The sequence below is a fragment of the Clarias gariepinus genome, chromosome 7, assembly GCF_024256425.1.
Source record: "Clarias gariepinus isolate MV-2021 ecotype Netherlands chromosome 7, CGAR_prim_01v2, whole genome shotgun sequence".
Classification (NCBI taxonomy): Eukaryota; Metazoa; Chordata; class Actinopteri; order Siluriformes; family Clariidae; genus Clarias; species Clarias gariepinus.
In genome coordinates this window covers 18206774-18225887 of record NC_071106.1, presented here as the reverse complement: position 1 = coordinate 18225887, position 19114 = coordinate 18206774, and the positions used below count along the sequence as shown (strand labels likewise).

Below are 19114 nucleotides of genomic sequence, written 5' to 3'. Positions count from 1 at the left end.
ATGATGATTTTTTCTTATCGGTTTTAACAATACATTTCAGCCATTAATATTTGTCATAAACTAATTATAAATAAACAGTGATTTGTAAGCACTTGCACTGATGTCCAACAATTTAATAAATATGCGTACATGGAATAATTCTTCTATAACTGGTGTAAAAGTAAAAAAATGGTCAGAATACAGGTTCTGTGTGAGCTGACTGTATGTTTGGGGTGAAAGACAAACGTCTACTCAGAAACTCTGTGCACAGCTGTATTATTGCTATTATGAAGTCCAGTTTTTAATAAACCACCATGGTGCCATTTGATTATTTTAACTAAACATCTTGTCATTATAAATGTTATTTTTCTGTTTAAAAGGTTTACTGTTTAATTAGGTAGCTGATAGATTTTAAGTTTCCTGCTAAGACAGTAATCGTTTTTCTGTTTTTTTTTTTTATCTTGTAGTTTTTTAATTAAATTTAATTACACAGAAATGCAAATGACTAAATAAATGAATTTGTTTGCTTGTTTGTTTGTTTAAAGTGACAGTAGGCTTTGGGTTTTGCTTTAAAACCCATTCCTTTAGGTGCAGTTTTGCTTCAGTCGTTTCGCTGCATCGCTAGATTTCTATATATTACAGCCATTTTCTGTTTTAAGTTTTGACCTTGACATTAGAACACACTGTTCAGTTCACTAGGATTGAGGTCATATAATAACTGCTATCTGTTTTCCATGTCTTGTTCCCTAGTGACCGGTATCGTCACAGCAGACTTTGCCTCTGGAGTGGTGCATTGGGGAGCTGATACCTGGGGCTCTGTGGACATCCCTATCATTGGAAAGGTGGGCTTATGGAAGAGAAATAAGAGGCGAAATCTTTTTCGCTACTCAGCATTATCTGATTTGTAAAGAAAATAAGTGATGAAGCCTCGCTACTTTACCTTCATTTCTGCTAATTTGGATATGTTTTTTTTTATTATTGATTGTGAGTCATAGTATATCTTGGCTTGCAAATTTTAATATGGCATATACCAATGTCTATTCATTTGATTTGTATTTCAGCTACGACAAATATTTACCTTCTACTGTTTTTTTATCTAAATTATTATATATATATATTTATTTTTTATTTTATTTTTTACTTTATGGTGAAGAATACAGAAATATTCCACCATCGCACACATTCCAAAAACATGTACATTAACACAGTGTTCATTCCCCTTTTGTTGTTGTAATAACCTCCACTAGGCTGAGAAGGCTTTCCACCAGATTTTGGAGAGATGCTATGGAGACTTCTGCCCTTTCAGCTGCAAGCATTTTAGTATGTTCGGGTACTGGTGTCGGGTGAAGTTGGCATTCATCCCAAAAGTGTTCATGGTTAATCATATTGTCCTAGACCTCGCTTTGTGTACAGGTGCATTATGTTCAATAAAATGTTATTTATATTGCACATTTTAACATTGGACATTGTCACAAAGCAGTGCTTCCAATATAGGACCGAATATAGGTATGATGATTAGATATCTATATAATTTTGTCTATATAATAAGTATATAACAGTCAGTATTCACGGTTCCATTTTTTTTTTTGCGATTCGATTCTTAGAATTAAATGATGAAAAACTAAAACTATTTTTTAATTATTACTATTTCTTTATTTTAAACAATGCAAAGCAACTTGTTTTTTCTGTATAATATTAAATAAATAAAAAATTGCCATGAACAGACTTTTCAGAGTATAGATTAAAAAAAATCTTGTAAAAAATATATAAAAAAATATGTAAATGATAACTTTAACGATTATCCCCAAAATAATATTGAAAGAATAAAAAGTCTCTGGAGAAAAGGATTGATTGAAACTACGAGGCATTTCTTTCCATTAATAGAGCTCCAGTCTCGGCTAGAATCCGCAACTTCTAGACTTCTCTGTCATTTGGTGGCTCTGTTTTTAATGCTCATACGATTATTTAACCATGTAACCTAAAAGGCATGTTGGTTGATGCACAAATCCAGGTGGTTTTTGAAGAATGCAATTATGTGAGCAGCATGCTATCTGGTGTTCAGAGTGCGAGTATGCTTGATGTATAATGAATAAAATACTGGTTTCACAATGGTAATAGCACATTTTTGCATCGCTATGCATCATTACACTCCTATCATATAGTGTGCATGTTAAGTGGTTAAGTGTGGCCAAATCCTACTTTCAGTCGCTAGCCCACTGAGGAAATAAAAAGCTCCAAAGTGCTGCTTAGTCCCATGTTTTGGTTGCCTGGAAGGTTACTGTGCTAAAAATTGGTAGCTTAATGTAATAACAGGGTAAGATAATAAGCTCTGTGCTTTAATACATATTAAAAGAAACTAAGAAGTTTGTAATTATTATTCTCTTCTAATGTAGCACATCACATTTGTGAACTGCATAAAAAAAAACAGCAACTTGGTCAATGCTTTAGCCATCAAATTTGACTTTCTGCTCGCACATTATGTCTTTAATATGATATTCAAGTCTTTATTTTCTCAGCATGTTTAACCTCAAGATGGCAGTGTGTAGTAAACAAGAGTTATATGCTGGCTTAAATGTTAAGGAAATGCAAGTCAAGAAGTTGTTATGGAGTAGGCAGTTTTTTTTAAAGGTGGTTAAACCTACCAGGCAACTAATATATATATATATATATATATATATATAAGTTTGTCCAAAGCTATAAATTTGTTTGCTTCTATTAATTTTAAATGTGATTTTAATTTTAAAATGGTAGACATTAATATTTAAAAACAGTTCAGCTAAGTTGGCTCTTTTTTTGTAGCAGATTATAAGTTAATGGAATTTCTATCACAATTATGAGCAGGTTTCCCAGATTACATTGCAGTCTGTCACAGAAGTGCTCGCTCATTCCACATACAATATGGGCTCCTAGCATATTAGTGGGTTTGATTTAAACAAATGACCCTGTTTAATTTTCATATCAGCCTTTGCTTCATTGGTCAGTTATGGTTTACTAGGCTGACGCCGGATAAAGAAAAATGCCACATCCTCCCGAGGGGATGTCCTCCGTTCCTCGTTTTCTCCGAGCTCCTGAGTTGCAACCTCCATCACTCTCACACACAGGCATGCTATACCCAACATGGGGGCAGGAATACCCAGAAGAGTCAAATTTATGCAGACCACAGTCGCTTTTTCCTCGCCCAATTAGAGAAAAGGTCACAATCTTCCTGTCCAATTAAAAAGCATCTTGCCCCTGCTTTTTGTACTGGACAGGTAGAAGTGATGAATTTGGGCAAGCTTTGTGTTTCTGATGACAGAGGTCAGTGTGTGGTTGATGGTGGTGGGGAGTGGTGACAGACATGCTTATTCCCTGTAGTGCATTTAGTGCAGCTCCCAGGATCCCCAGTGTTGCTTATTACTTTAGATAATTGTGTGCATTAGAAAAGCTCAAGTACTGTAATAAGCATACATAAGGTTATCCAGTCCCCCCCCCCCGTGCTTATATTTATGTCTGCTTTACATTTGTCTATGTAAATGAAGTTTACACAAACTGTAAATAAAATTCCTGCAAAATTCACAATTTGTACTTCAAGCCAAATCTACTGTATATTCTCCTTTTCACTCTGTGCAGTGTGCTCACTAAATAGGGTGTAACAGAATAGCACTATGGAATGCCATCAAAAGATTTACAGTAAATCCATGTCTTTTGTTAAAATTCAAGTTTTAACCTATAATGCAACGATTCTATATACAACAGTCGTCTTTGCTCCAGCAAACCGTATGCAGGTTTCATTATTTAAAATTGTTTACATGAGATAAATTATCATGAAAAAGACAAGTGTAGAAGATGATTGGATCTGTAAGCACTGATACCGTTGGATTGATACCCAATCCACATGGATAACTAACTTTATTTTAACCCGATCTGTTGGAACAAACACAAACTCCGAAAAGGTTAATGTCGTCTTTGTGTAATGGCACTGCAAGTCTGTAGCATGGTCACATGTACGCAGTGTCTGGGATTCTGAGGACAGGCCATCTTTGTGTCCTGGAGAGCAAGCCATCTGAACATCGCGTCCAGCAGCACCCCTGTGTCCTGGGCCGGCGAGGCCGCACTCTCTGCTCTTTCATCCGCGTCCGTCTGTGCTGTTAAACGGCTTGATCCGCCAAGCCGCAGCTAAAGTGAGGAAAGCAGAATGGCTTTCTTATGGTGTCACAGCCACCGTGGATCCTTCCACTGTCAAGGATAATTAGGACCTGCCACCTGGGAGTGAGCAGACTTCAAAAAGAGCAGGGGAATTTACGGCCCCTTCAGCGCGCTGCAAACTAAGACCCTTTAACGGGCACATTAAAGGCGACACTCGGCGGACGGCTCTATACAGCTTTCTGTCCGTGCGTTCAAACCAAAAAGCACCAACTTGAGAGAGTTGCTAATGAGCATGATTAAACAGGCTCTTAAGAGTGACGAGGAAGAGAGCGCGAGAAGCGGACATAATGAAGCGGCTTGTTCCGGTGGGTGTCGGGTTAAAAGTGGGGGGGGGGGGGTGCAGTCTCCTATCAGCCACTGCGTTGCCAGGGCAAATCCAGTGATGGAAGTCATGATTAGGCAGAAGGCGGCCAAGGCAAGGCAGGGTGTTAAACGGTGCGGGATTAGCGGCAGTGAAACGCCAGGTGGCCATGGTGTGCTGGAGAGTCCACACACACACACACATGCGTCTAGAGCTTATCACACGTTTAATCTCGCACACGGGCTGAGGATGAGCAGAAGGAGAGGGAATATAATTGTCGAAATATCAGCAGATATTTCCCCCCATCCCTGCACTCCAGCAGAGTTCAGCCATGCAGCCTCAGATTCAGCCATGATTGAGTTCGGGCCACATGATAATGACGTTTCCTCCCCTGCTTGTCTCCTCTGAAGCGCCATACCACTGCAGCTCCAAACGCTTCTTTTTTTTTTTTAGCTAAATAAATTACTTTCATTCTTTTGTGGTGGTGGTTTTTTTTTTTTTTTGCTTCCTTCCCCCTCTGTCTTGCACATGCACTTCTTTCCTGTGCCGTCTTTCATTTGTTGTGCCCCGTGCGGCCCTGGCCATGAGTGACACGAGCTGCTGAGCGCCAGCTTTTTCATGCTGCAGGATGGCAGCGGTGGGGAAGTGCTGCTTTATGCCCAGTTATCTCACAGCTCCAGAACTTGTGAACTCCTGCCTCCCACCCCCGCTTTCATTAGGCTCTATCGGTCAGCATCAACCCTCCTACACCCTCCTTTCTCCTCTGACATGCAGGAGCCCTCATGCTTCAGAGCTGTTTCTTAAGGCTGACATTCTTTGTATTTTTTTGCTTTTATTCGGAAAACTCCCAACTTGTGCTTGAACTATACCCCGTTTGATTCTGCTGTAATATGGCACGGCGCAGTTTAAACCAGACTCCCAAGGACGCGCGTCAGTCGAAACTTTGTGTGAACACCAATTTATTTAGCCAGTCACTATGATGTGTATGATGTGTGTATTGTCTATATTACAGAAAGGTAATTTTTTCATATCCTTTCCTTCCCTGTGTCTTTCTTTTATCTCCCTGTCCCTATGTGGCATCACGCGCGCAGGCGTTTATTCGTCCATTTCGGGAGCACCACATCGACCCCACAGCCATCACGCGGCACGACTTCATTGAGACCAATGGAGATAACTGCATGATCACCATCCTGCCTCTCGCCCACATGGCGTACAAGTTTCTGTCCTACACACCAGGTGCAAAGCCACAGACACACACTTTCAATATGTTCCTTTGCATATTAATCAAACAGAACTGTGTTTAAAAGGAGTTTGTTTCGTGCAATGTGCAAACACAAATGACAAAAAAAAAAAAACTGCTAGAGTAACAATGCATGATATTTTTGTTTGAGCGCAAAAAAAATGTAGTTTTATTAATTACTTTATTTAATTAGCATAGCTGACTGATTTAATTTAATCGTCTGTCCAATTTCTTGTACTGCTGCAACAACATTAAGTTAACACCATTATTTTGGACATCATTTGGTAAAAAGAAAAATCATGGTAAAACATCATGGTCATTATCTTCTTCTTCGTTATTCGGCTGTTACCTTTCAGTGGTCGCCACAGCAAATCAACTGCCTCCATCTAACCCCATCCTCTGCATCCTCTTCAAAACATCATGGTCATACATACAACAATAAACTACGTTCATGCAGTGTTAATTTCTTTCTGACTGTTAATTAACAAGATGTAATATACTCAGTGTCCTCGTTGTACTCAACAAAAACTAATTCTACTTGTCAGATGTTAGCTAATTTAGATGTACAATTCAGAATGAATTCTACATTTTCCTTATTTAAAGTGATGGAATGCAAGAGCACTCTACGAGTCAAAAGATTCATGAGATGTGTGAGGGAGTGGGACTTCCAGATGGTGTCATTTAACATCTACAGTGGGGGAAATAAGTGTTAGATCTTCAAGCAACCAACAATAATTTAAAAAAGATGTTTGCCCGCTTACGAAGAAATGAAGGGTTTATAGTTTTTCATCATAGGTTTATGGTACAGGATATAGACAGAATATCAAGCAAAAATCCAGCAAAAGCACATGATACAAATGTTATTTCCTTCATTGAAATGCAAATCGATTTATAGGTATTTGATCCCCAAGCGACCAACAATAGTTCTGTCTCCCACAGACTGGTTATGTGCTTATATGGTACACTTATTAATTTAGGAAGGAGCTCCTAACAACAACGTGTAATGTGTATAAAAGCCACCTGTCCACAGAATCTCTATCTTCCATTCAAATCTCATCACTATTGGCAAGACCAAAGAGCTGTCAAAGCAAGTCAGGGACAAGACTGTAGACCTGCACAAGGCTGGAATGGGCTACAAGACCATCAGCTAGAAGCTTGGTGAGAAGGAGACAGGTGTTAGAGCGATTATTTGCAAATAGAAGAAATACAAAGTAACCATTAATGGCCCTATATGCAAGATTTCACCTCATGGAGTAAGAATAATCATGAGAAAAATGAGGGACCAGCCCAGGACTACACGGGAGGAGCTTGTGTATGATCTCAAGGCAGTTAGGAAAAAGGGAGACCAAAATTGAGCTCTTTGGCATCAACTTGACACTCTGTTTTTGGAGGAAAAAAATGCTGACTATGACCCGAAGAACACCACAGTCCCTACAGTCAAGCATAGAGGTGAAAACATCATGCTTTAGGGCTGGTTTCCTGCTAAAGGTACAGTCTGACTTTGCTGCATTAAGGGGTTAATGGACGGGCCATGTATTGTAACCTCCTGAAGATGGGTTGTGGATGGGTCTTCCAGCATGAAAATGACCCAAAACATACTGCCAAGGCAACACAGGAGTGGCTTAAGAAGAATCACATTAAGTTCATAGAGTGGCCTAGCCAGTCTTCAGACCATAATCCTATAGAAAATTTATAGAGAGAGCCGAAGTTGCCAAGCGGCAGGCAAGAAATCTTAAAAAGTAAGAGAAAATTTGTAAAGAATAGTGGATCAAAATGCGTCCTGAGATGTGTGCAAACCTGGTAACCAACTACAAGAAAAGTCTTACCTCTGTGCTTGCAAACAAGTGTTTCTCCAGCACGTACTAAGTTAGGTTTCACGTGAGGATCAAATACTTATTTCCTTCATTGAAATGCAAATCAATGTATAGCATTTGTATCATGTTTCTTTATGGATTTTTGGTGGATATTCTGTCACTATCCTTTACCATTAACCTATGAAAATTTTTTTTATAAACCCTTCATTTCTTTGTAAGCGGACAAACTTTGAAAATCTGCAGGGGATCAAATACTTATTTTCCCCACTGTATCTGTTAATCTGATGGGGTAGAGATTTATGTAACTTTTTAGATTTTTGAATTTCTGACCAGCGAATGAAACACTTTTCGCAAAGCAGACAGATACCGAAGGTAAGGCATTTGTTAGAATTCAGACTCAGCAAATGGACTACTTGTTGTAAACTACTAGCACTTTACCTAGTACATGAAGTGGTTAGTGTGATCTTTAGTGTACATTTTTAACAGTAGCATGTGTAAGCGCATTGTAGCAGTAGAGTTGCTCAGTTGTTGGTATTTTCGCTCAGTAGCTTTAGGTGAAGATCAGTTTGAAATCAGATTTGCAGTCTAAGTGGAATAAGGCACATTGCATTTTTATTCTTATGCATATAATTGAATCTCTGCCCTGTGTGGATCTTCCTGTCACAGATGCCCTTGCTGAGTCCTACCCCTGGGACTGTTTTATGTTTGCGCTTGCCGGTTTCGTGACGATGACCAATCAGATCCATAAGTGGTCACACTCCTACTTCGGCCTGCCGCGATGGGTCACTCTGCTGCAGGACTGCCATCTAGTGCTGCCTCGTAAACACCATCGTATCCATCATGTGTCCCCTCATGAGACCTACTACTGCATTACTACAGGTACACACTAATGCACACACACACCTCTGTTCATATTATACGTGTTAATTTATATTGTTTGGTGGTCTTGAGATGTTTTTTTCTAAGCAGGTTGTTATAATATAAGAAGTTAGTGATTGTGAATTTTGATAAATCAAATCAGGTATGTAAAATCGATTTGGGTATACATTGCAATTCTTTTCTGTGACAATACAGTACATGTCTCACCACACTGACTCAAATCAATTAAAAAAGATTTTTGCATTAAAGTGTTGCAGTTCCTCTTTAATCGTACAGGTGGCATGCTGTAAATGTGTCACAAATTGGCATGTAAGACAGTGTTGTAGGAGCAAATTCTGTTACACGTGTTTAAAATTAAAGCAAAGTATTGGAAAGAAAATTGCATATAGAATCTGAATATTTATAAAATGATGATACTTACAAAATCGCAATACAAATCGTATCCTCTGATCCCTGGTGATTTCCGTCCCTTCTTTCTACACACCGTACCGTTTATATGGGTGAGGTTCTAGGCTACCTGTCTTGATGCACTATATGGCCAAAAGTATGTCTACACCTGACTGGCACACTCGTGTGCTTGCTGAACATCCCAGATCATCTTCCTACTATAACCACTTTCATTTTTCTGGAAAGGCTTTCAATAAGATTTTGAAGTAAAGCTCTGGGGATTTCTGATCATTCAGCTACATTAGTGAAGTCAGGCACTGATGTCAGGTGAGGAGGCCTGGGGTACAGGCTGCATTCCAGTTCATCCCAAAGGTGTTCATTGGGGTGCAGTCAGGGGACTGTGCAGAACGCTCAGCTTCTTCACCTCAAAAATTAGGAAACATTATCTTTATGGAGTTTGCATGTGCACAGGTTTTGGTCTTTTCCAGTGATTTTTAAATCTTAGAAAGTCACTAAAGACAGTAATGCACTGATCTATCAGGCCCAATCAAACAAATTACACAAATCCTGTTTTTTAAGTGATGTAAACACCTGTGCCATCAAGGAAGAGAAAACTTTATTGATGTGATAAAATGCTCAAATCATTAGCTGAGTTAATTTTATTGCCACATAACCTTGCTGAATTTAGACCTAACCAACTGAACCAACCCCAGATCATAATACTGCTTTCAGAGGCTTGTACTGTGAGCACTATGCATGATTGGTGCATGCACTTGCCTTCTAACCCTGATGCGCCCGTCAGTCTGAAAATCAGGCCACATGACCCTTTCCATTGCGCCAATCTATTTGCTCCCTAGCAACCTGAAGCGCTTTTTCTGATTAACAAGTGGTTTTCGTATGGCCACACAGCTGTTCCTATCCTGTGAGTTCACATCACATTTGGTGTGTGCGTGTGTGCGTGTGTGCGTGTGTGTGTGTGTGTGTGCTCTTAATTTCACTTTCACTATCAAACATAGCTCTGATTGCTTATTAAATGCAACCTCCCCAAGCATTTAAGTGACCTTCCATCATGGTTATACATGATTTTCTTCCACATCGTTGATGGTTCAGTGCTATTCTCCCACATTTTTCTTAAGCAATATCACACAAGACTGAGTGCTGTTATCAGCACACCTGTGATGTGGTTGTAGGCATAAGGGCACAGACTTCTAATCAAGTCAAGTAGGTTTTTATTGTCATTTCAATTATATACAGTTTAGTACACGGTGAAACGAAACAGTGTTCCTCCAGGACCAAGGTGCTACATACATGTAACAAAAATTAACAGAAACTAACTGGCTAACTAGGACAAACCAAATTTTCACCATAAATTATTAAAAACTATTCTAAAGTACTATTCAAAGGACAACATAAAGTGCACATGCAAATGTGTAAACAGGAGCTGCAACACGACAACATGACACAATCTAATGTCGTAAAACCATTATTAAGTAACCAAAGTGGGCATTTTTAGTTAGTTTTTTTTTTTTTTTTTAGACGACATAACGTAATTCAATTCAATTCAATTTTATTTATATAGCGCTTTTAACAATGGTCATTGTCTCAAAGCAGCTTCACAAAGATGAAAGAAAAAAATAATAATAATAATAATAATAATAAAATATTAATAATAATAATAAATTGTGTATGTGTGAGAAAAATGTGTCTAGATAATAACGAGATGAATGATTGAAATTTCTCTGATGAGCAAGCCAAGGGTGACGGCGACAGTGGCAAGGAAAAACTCCCTGAGATGGCAGTAGGAAGAAACCTTGAGAGGAACCAGACTCAACAGGGAACCCATCCTCATCTGGGTGATAACAGATAGAGATGATATAACACCATGTGTGTTATGCAGCTGAGAGTACAATATAACAGAAATTCTTTAAATTAACATGAAGTCAAGTTCAACATAGGGATGAGTCAGTAGGTGCAGAGGGCAGATGGGATCTGGATCACTGGGAGCACAGGAGCAGGATGTGTAGCTCCAACCATAATAAAGCAGAATCCAGCTGGAGCTGGTCCTTCTCTGGATGCCTCAGGATCCTCACAGGGTTGGCCTTTGTCTAGTAAAGCTGGCACAATCTCCAGATGCCTCGGGATGGGTAGAAAAGTACAGAACAGATGGAGAGAATTAGCGTAGTTGACATTCAGGAAAGATGTACTGAAGTATGAAGTTACGGGATGAGTTACGCGTATGCCAGATTAAAGAGATGCGTCTTGAGTCTACTTTTAAACTGGGAAACTGTGTCTGAGCCCCGAACACTGTCTGGAAGGCTATTCCAAAGCTTTGGAGATAAATATGAAAAAGCCCTACCCCCTTTTGTAGATTTTGAAATTCTGGGAACTACCAGAAGTCCAGAGTTTTGTGATCGATGTGCTTTTTTGCTGAAAGAGACTCCATGACTCCATGGACATGGTTTTGAATGTGGGTTTTGACAGGCAGCTGCTCTCTCCTCAGTACTGCAGACTGTAGAATCTACTTTCAACCCATGTTGCAACCGACAGTTATTGTACTTAACGATTGTAGAGCGCCTATGACAGTAATGGCACCGGTAATTTTAACTTTATCACCACACATGGAAAGCCTCTCATCCAATCAGATTACTCTGTCAGAGTTTACTGGTGTAATAATGTATTGGACAGTTTTTAACCCAATTCCAACAATGTCAGCAATCTCCTTAGTGGTTTTCTTTACTTATTTCAGGCCAATAATTTGACCCATCTGAAGCATGCCTTTTTTTTGGCCAGGTAGTGTTTTTTAATGTTAATGCTAGAAGTTTTAATAGGCTGGATGTTTTTGGGTAGTGATCTCTTAAAGAAGTACCAATGGCAATAGCTTAAATGTTGCATGTTTATCTGCAGTCTTCCCCTTGCTGTTTTCATAGCAAAGCCGGTGAAGCTCTAAGTGTATTGTGCAGCCGTGTTGCACATCACTTTTGTCTTTAGTAATGACAAAGCTAAACATTTTGTTAAGACTTCGTGCTGAGCTTTATGAGAAAACTGTTCACTTTAAATGCTCTCTCTATCCCTCGTATTCTCATACACAAAACCGGAAAAGAGTGTATCAATTCTTCCCAATTACTTTCCGTTTCAATCTGTAAACCAATATGGCCAGATCAAACCAATTTGCCAGACATCATTTCTAAAACTTTTTTTCCTTTTGTGGATTGTCTCATGTAATTTAATTGCAGCACTAATATTATATTCCCAGCCCTCCATCACATCACACATCCATCACTGTTATTATTGGTAAACACTGTTCCTTTGTTATTAATGATGTTACCAGGTTAATGATGCTTAGTTAATAATTGATTGATCTCTTTGAAGGATTTACTGTTGTGTTTAAAATAATAAAATTATTATAATACTCTTACAAGCATTAAATTCCTGTGATGCACGTGCGTCACCCTGTGCCCCTGTGGACAGCAGATTGCGGGAGTGCAGCGCGTGTGTGTTTTGAAAGAGATCGGAAAAGCAAGAAGGTCCTCTTGTCTCCCTCTTTCTATTCCGAGCTTGATGGAGAGGCATAATGAAGAGGAAAGGGAAGGTCTTCCTCAAACAATCATTTATCCCATGCATTAATTTCACCCCATCTCTATCTCTCTCTCTCATTCTCTAATCTCTTTCACCATCTCTCTCTCTCTCTCTCTCTCTCTCTCTCTCTCTCTCTCTGTCTATAAGAAATCTCTCAGCATGGCTGGGGCTCCTCCACCCTTTCCCCTAGGTCCCCAGGGCCCCCTGCTTGCCTTTGTATGTGTGACAATCTCCATGTATATTTAATGCTAACCTGCTGTCAGTGCTAACAAACAGGCTTGCATAGAGAGAGACAGATTGAAAGGAGGGAGACAAAGAGGAGTAATCAAACAACAAGACACGCTACACTGCATTCCTCTTGCACAGAGAAGACCGCTGCAGGGACCACACACACACACACACACACACACACAGCTAGTGAGGGACAGGACATGTGTAAATGGAGAGGGACATTTAGGTTAGTGTGTATCAGGTGAGCCAGGGCTCATCATGCATGCTTAAACTGTAACTGGAAGTGTATCCTGTATACAATGATCAGCCATAACATTTAAAACCCCTGTCACATTTACTGTATACGGTCTTATCGGCCAAGAAAGAAAAAAAGAGTAGGAGAGAGAGCACATCAAGAAAGGGAAAGAACATAAACATCATATGACTTAAGTGAACAAATCACACTAAAATGAATGAAATCCTAATGATGGCATCATACTGTATCTATATAAAGTATTATAGGATTTAAACGCAAGCTTAATCTTCCAAGCTTATCTTACATACCGCAGTCACTACCCTCACTGCTAACTTCTTTAGTATGTGCGACAAGATCATGTAGCTCATCTAGATCTTTAATCTACTGAGTTACAGTTAAAGTAGGCCCGAAATGGTCCTTACAACTGCGCAGATGCCCCCTATAGTCCAGCGTACAAGTTTGTGCTTTTTATTGCTATATTTCTATGCTACACCACTTTACAAGGTAAAACATGAGTCCAGGTCTCAGGCATCCCTGACATGACACAGCTGAAAGAGTTAATGGGAGAACTTAGAGGGGCCCTTTCCAGTTTGCCTGTACTGGTCCCGTAGCATGATTTTTGTTCCTCACCCACTGTTGTGGTACTCAGTATTAGGCAGGTGTGTGTGGATCGCAGCAGACTTCTGTCGAAGTGGAGTAATTTTGTTATTTAAAATTTTTGTCCTGTTCCACCAACCGTCTTGTTCAAATGGTTACTCGAGTAGGGTATACACTGCTCAGGCAAAAAAAAAGAAATAAAAAAACGTCACAACTTCAGAAGGGTCAAATCATTGGCCTGCATCAAGTACTGAAAACAATTAAGGAGATTTTAAATTACTGGAATTGGTTTAAGAGCCGTCCAACACATTATTACAACCATTAAGGACTGTGCTAAACCGTACAACTTAATGGAGAAAATGTATCATGAATAGAGATTAAACACTAATGAAACACTTAGAAATGTCCAGTAGAAATCAGAAAAAAAAAGCTTTATTTTTAAAAAACAATATATTACGAAAGTTGCCTAAACTAAAGTAATGTATTAGAATAATTGACTAAATAATTATATTTAAAAATAGTTCCCTAAACTTAAAAAAAAAAAAAAAAAAAAAGCCATGGAGAATTTTTTTCTGCGTTAAAAAACATGATCTATTTAATTGATAATAAATGTCATATTAGTGTATTAAAGATTTTGAGAAAACTGTTTGCCACAAAACTTAAAATTAAGCTACCACAAAAATTTGGAGTTTTGCTGTTGCTGATCCAATTTCAATAGGCGATAAATAAGTTATGTATAAAGATCAGACTTTGGAGCAGCGGAAAAGGGTCATGTGGTCTGATGAGTTTAGACTGACCCTTTACCAGAGCGATGAACGTGTCAGAGTAATGAGGGAAACACATGATGCGATGCACCAATCACGCATAATGCCCACTGTACAAGGATCTGGATGCACTATTATCTGGTATGATCTAAGGTTGCTTTAGTCTGTGAGGTCTAGGCTCAGAAACCTTATGTGACAATTAGATGAGTCAGCTGATGACCTGAATGTACTAAATGACCAGGTTGTTGTATCAATAGTTGTTGTTTTTTCCCCCTGATGGCACATGCATATTCCAGGATTTGAATCGCATAAGGTTGTTTGTTTCGACTGGGCAGTGTATTTTATAGAATATATTTATTCTTAAATACAAGTTAGATATTTATCAATGTTAACTATAAGTCCGATGAAGAGAAGGAAGGGAAGCCGGTTTGACTAGATGCACCTTTAAGAGAAATATACATATATGGTAAAATTTAAAGTGTTCATATTATAAAAATGTTGTATAAAAGTAATGTCACACTTACCGTTGTGCTATGAATACATTATGTATTATTGTGTAATATAGTGTCATTTATGTTTCAGATTTATTTAGTTTATTTCCCCCACAGTAGGAGTTTTTTTTTACATCAGATGTGTTTTTATCTGGTTTTGGGACTGACATGAAGAGTGCATGCCCTACCACCTCAGTGGCTGGGTGTGGGACAGTGACCAGGAAGCAAACCATAGGCTTCATGATACTGTAGATCACTTTTTTTTTTTTTCCAATTCCACTCCTCTCCTCTTCTGAAAGAATCCTGACCAAACCTGCGTTCTCTTGCAGTTATTGTTTTTCTTTGTGAATATTCTCATATTTATTTGCATGAATTGAGTGGGTTCTTTTTCCAAAAAACAAAAAAATGATTCATTTAAACCACAGTGGATCTGGCCAGAAGTAAGCACGTTACTGAAGATGAGTGAATGAACACATCATGCATAGACCTGTCGCACAGAGCTACACAAGCACCATGCTGCATCCCCAAATAAACTGTTTTCATATTTTGTTCCCCTTGGATTCGATTCTGATCATCTGAATACCCAGATAGCTCTTTCTCTTAGAAACCTGTACTGTATTTGTTTCAGATTTACATTCAAAATAATCTTAGATATGCTTTTTTTTTTTGAATCACAAAAATCTAAGGCTACTTTCTTCATGAATCTCTCTCTCTCTCTCTCTCTCTCCATCTCTCTCTCTGCCTCAGGCTGGCTTAACTACCCCCTGGACCGGATAGGCTTCTGGAGGAAGATGGAGTGGTTGATCGAGAAGGTAACGGGACAGAAACCACGCTCTGATGACATGGCCTGGGCCAAAAGGACAGAGTGAGACTATAACGGGACTGCAGCACCGTCATCCCTCGCTTCTCTTCTCCGACAACATGAGGGAAGCCTCTTGGACAGAGAAAAAATCCGAATATGGCCCTTACTTCTGACCCTTAATCCACCCTAAATCCCCCTTTTTCTCTCAATCACTATAGCACAGAGAATTTCCGCTGCTGAGGTTTTCACCTGTTTCAACGCTCAAGTCGTCTCCGTCTTCTTGTGTCTCTGAAGTGTGAAGTTTTTCATCCACTCCCTCACACACACAGAGCAGGAAGAGAAAGCTGAGTTAAAGACATGCCTCTAAAAGCACAGCACTTAAAAACCCTTGTGATGAGTAATAGTTGATTAGTAATAGTGACAAATTTTGTATTAATTCTTCCTGTCTGCTTGTGGTGGTGGCTTTTCTCATATCAGAACTGTCTTCCCTGGAGGTTGGGCTCTCCAGGGGCCAGGAAATAGATCTATTTTTTAATCCTGTTTGATGTTTGGGTCTGTTTTTTTTTTTTTTGTAACCCGTCTATTTGTCCAGCTTAATCAGTGTTCTGCTGTTCTTTAGTCGTTACATGTCCTCCATGTTTGTCAGCGAGTTTAAATAGAAGGAGGTGAGTTGGTGTGTTTGTGCTGTGCTTTGGTGAATATTCTCCATGTCCTAACATAATACCACAGAGCAGATTGCAACACATGAGCACTTAAGACCTCCAAGCGAGGGCATACTGGCTGTACTAGTCCGATTCTTATTTATTTAAAAAAATAATCAATAAATACTGAATCTCGTAAGCTTGCACTCGGTTTCGGTCTGTGAACTTCACAGCGACACCACTGAGACGCGACCAAAGCAGCGGCAGAGCCGTTCCGATTATCCCTCATTCTGCACGCATAATCATAACCGGTTCTTGAAGCCATGAAGCGGAGCGAGTGCAAGCTTCTTGTTGGTTAGTACCAGGATAATGCTGACTAATCCTACTGTACTTCAAAACACTCCTGGTGTTTGCACTTAATCTCCATCCACTGCGTATGTAGCATTATGCAGTTAAAGCGGGGAGGAACCTGAAGACGTTTCCCTGGATTGAGATGATGTACACCTCTTTAACACACTTTAATCCTGGGAGGAAATGTGTAAAACATGCGAGTGCTTAAAGCAAAACTGTTGCATTTTAACAATGACGTTCTTCATTGTCCAAGAAGCAATACTTTCAATCCTACAGATTTCACGTGCTTTTCCCCAAAGGTTGTGTGTGAAAAAATTTAACGTGTTTTTTTTTTTTTTATGGCTACAGATGCGATGGCTGTTGATGGAGTATTTATTTATCATTTTTTTAACTATTGTGGCTTAGACTTGAAGATTAGTTTCAATAGATAAGAATGATTATATTTAAGAAAAAAAAACAATTTTCAACCAAATAAGCGTTACACTCTGTTTAATTGATGATATTTAGTAAAATAAGTTGGAAAGAAAAAAAAAATCCTGTCTCAGTTATGTTTGGCCAGCAGGTAAATGGTAAGAGTAAAAAGAAATCAGCCATAGTATATATGTATATTTACACTCATTTATTATTATTATTATTATTATTATTACTACAGCTTGACTAGTTGTGTGTGTTCCTTCTCTTTATGGCTTTATAATGTTTCTATTTTTTACTGAGCGATCAGCCTTGTATGTATTCGTACTGTCTATCTTGCAGCTAATGCTTGCTGCTAGTCTGCCTTAAATCATTTTTATTAGCTGTTTGATTTAATAAAGATCTCTTAAGTTACATTTTACATTTGATGAGGGTTTATTTTTTCATTTGCTTGTTTTTTATTCGGTGTACTTTTTTTTTTTTTTTTTTTTCCTTTCAGAAGATTTAAGTGTGAGTCATACATAATTGCGACTTGATTTATAACAAAGAATAATGAGGGCAATAACAGGAAAACTGCAATATTCTGAGAGGTGCTTGGCAATGAGTCATGCCCCCTGTTATGTATTTCACGGGTGATTGATTAGACCTTTTTATATGGGTGCAATTTTGGTTTAGAAGTGCGTTATTTAATTCAAGAGCTGCTTAAACCTGTTCTTTGTAGGCCGAAGAGTAAAGTAGATGCATGACTAAGGACCTCTTGGCTCCCTCCAGTGGTGTGATGGTGTATACATTAACGCGATAATCCATAGTTTGACTCGGATGCATCAGAGGCACGACATACACACTTTAAACAAATTTGAAACGTTTGTAAGACATTATTTATTTAACGCTGAATTGAAGTAAGTTTTTAAGGACAGTCTTTAGGACGGTGTATATTCTGAGCAGTGCTGATACCGGTGAATGGCGATCGAGAAGAGGTCACTGTCAGTGTCCTTCGTGTGCAGGCTGAGATCCATGTGAATAAGGTTCACGAGTTTGCACCTTATCAGTCATTCTCTGCCTCCTTCCTTGGTCAGACTGCTGAGTACACACAAGTAAACATGGTCTAATTCCTCTCCCAGAATGCATTAGGGCAAAGAGAGAGAGAACTGAGGCGTCCAGAAAGAAAATGAGTTCACCTTTAGGGACATGGGCAGAGGACATGACTGGAGGGAACACACTCCTGCGTAGCTCCCTTCTGGTTGTGTCTGCTGGTTGCACCGACATCATCAGGACATCACACGCTTCTGTGCTGTGACCTCAAATAAACAATTACCAGCTAGTTACAAATCTGAAGGTGTTCATTCATACACTCATTTATTCAATATATGTTAATTCATCCACTTTCCCATATAACACAAATCGAATAAATCTTATCACATTTATATCATGTGCTTTAATTATATTTAAAGTCGCTATGTTATTTGATTAAATGCTTGTCTGTTATGTCCTTCTTGACCATGGACAAACAATAAATCTGAAGTAGTAAAATTAGAAGACGAGCAAAAACTGGCTGTCCACACCAAACCCTGAGAGTCTGTGCTGTAGGTCTAAGTGGCTTCTGATTTACATTTTACCCCCTACTGCAATAACAGATGAATAATAGAAAGAGTTTGAGGATATAATGGGTGCTAAAACATTGTCACTTAAGGGGAAATGAGTGGTGGGACTTTATAGGAAGGTATCTAAGAAGATGTGTTAAAGTTGAGTCCATTTTGTGAGTATTTGTTCTGTAATTTTGTTCGATGTCTGCGTTGCTCAAGACTGCCAGGTTATCCTGACACACTCCATAGTTACACTGATGTACTGTATGTAGTTTCGTTCAAATCTTTCCAAGGTCCTGTATCATGGTCTGGATGTACAGTAGATGTAGTGTGCATATGAACAAATAAGCTCCTGGGATCTCGATGGGTGGTCTGAAATTCCTTGGAGGAGATATAAAGGAGTCCATTAAAAAGAATTATAGAAATAAGTCCTAGTTAAATAAATGTTATACTATATAAGGGTTAAAGCTGAAATTTTTATTGTAGTTGCAAATGCATTAGGGTCACAAAGTGGTACATCCTTGTTGGCGATCAATCCGCTATCAACGTGCTAGAATCATTCTACTTCAGTTTAAATCAATAAAGTACAGCAAGGATGATGAACGTAACATTCACAGTTGCAAGGTTTTCCCAGACTTAAGAGGCTG

At 38.9% G+C, this 19114-nt stretch overlaps 1 protein-coding gene across 1 annotated transcript in view; it reads left to right on the top strand.

The window, feature by feature from the left end:
- Positions 1–17300, top strand: part of si:ch211-212o1.2 (uncharacterized protein LOC492735 homolog) — a 39522-nt gene extending 22222 nt beyond the window's left edge. Inside the window, exons 3-6 of the mRNA XM_053501117.1 lie at positions 730–821; positions 5557–5701; positions 8186–8398; positions 15427–17300. Of these exons, the coding sequence (XP_053357092.1) occupies positions 730–821; positions 5557–5701; positions 8186–8398; positions 15427–15548 (572 nt within the window). The 3' untranslated portion in view covers positions 15549–17300. The remainder of the gene's footprint in view (positions 1–729; positions 822–5556; positions 5702–8185; positions 8399–15426) is intronic.
- The last annotated feature ends 1814 nt before the right edge of the window (positions 17301–19114 follow it).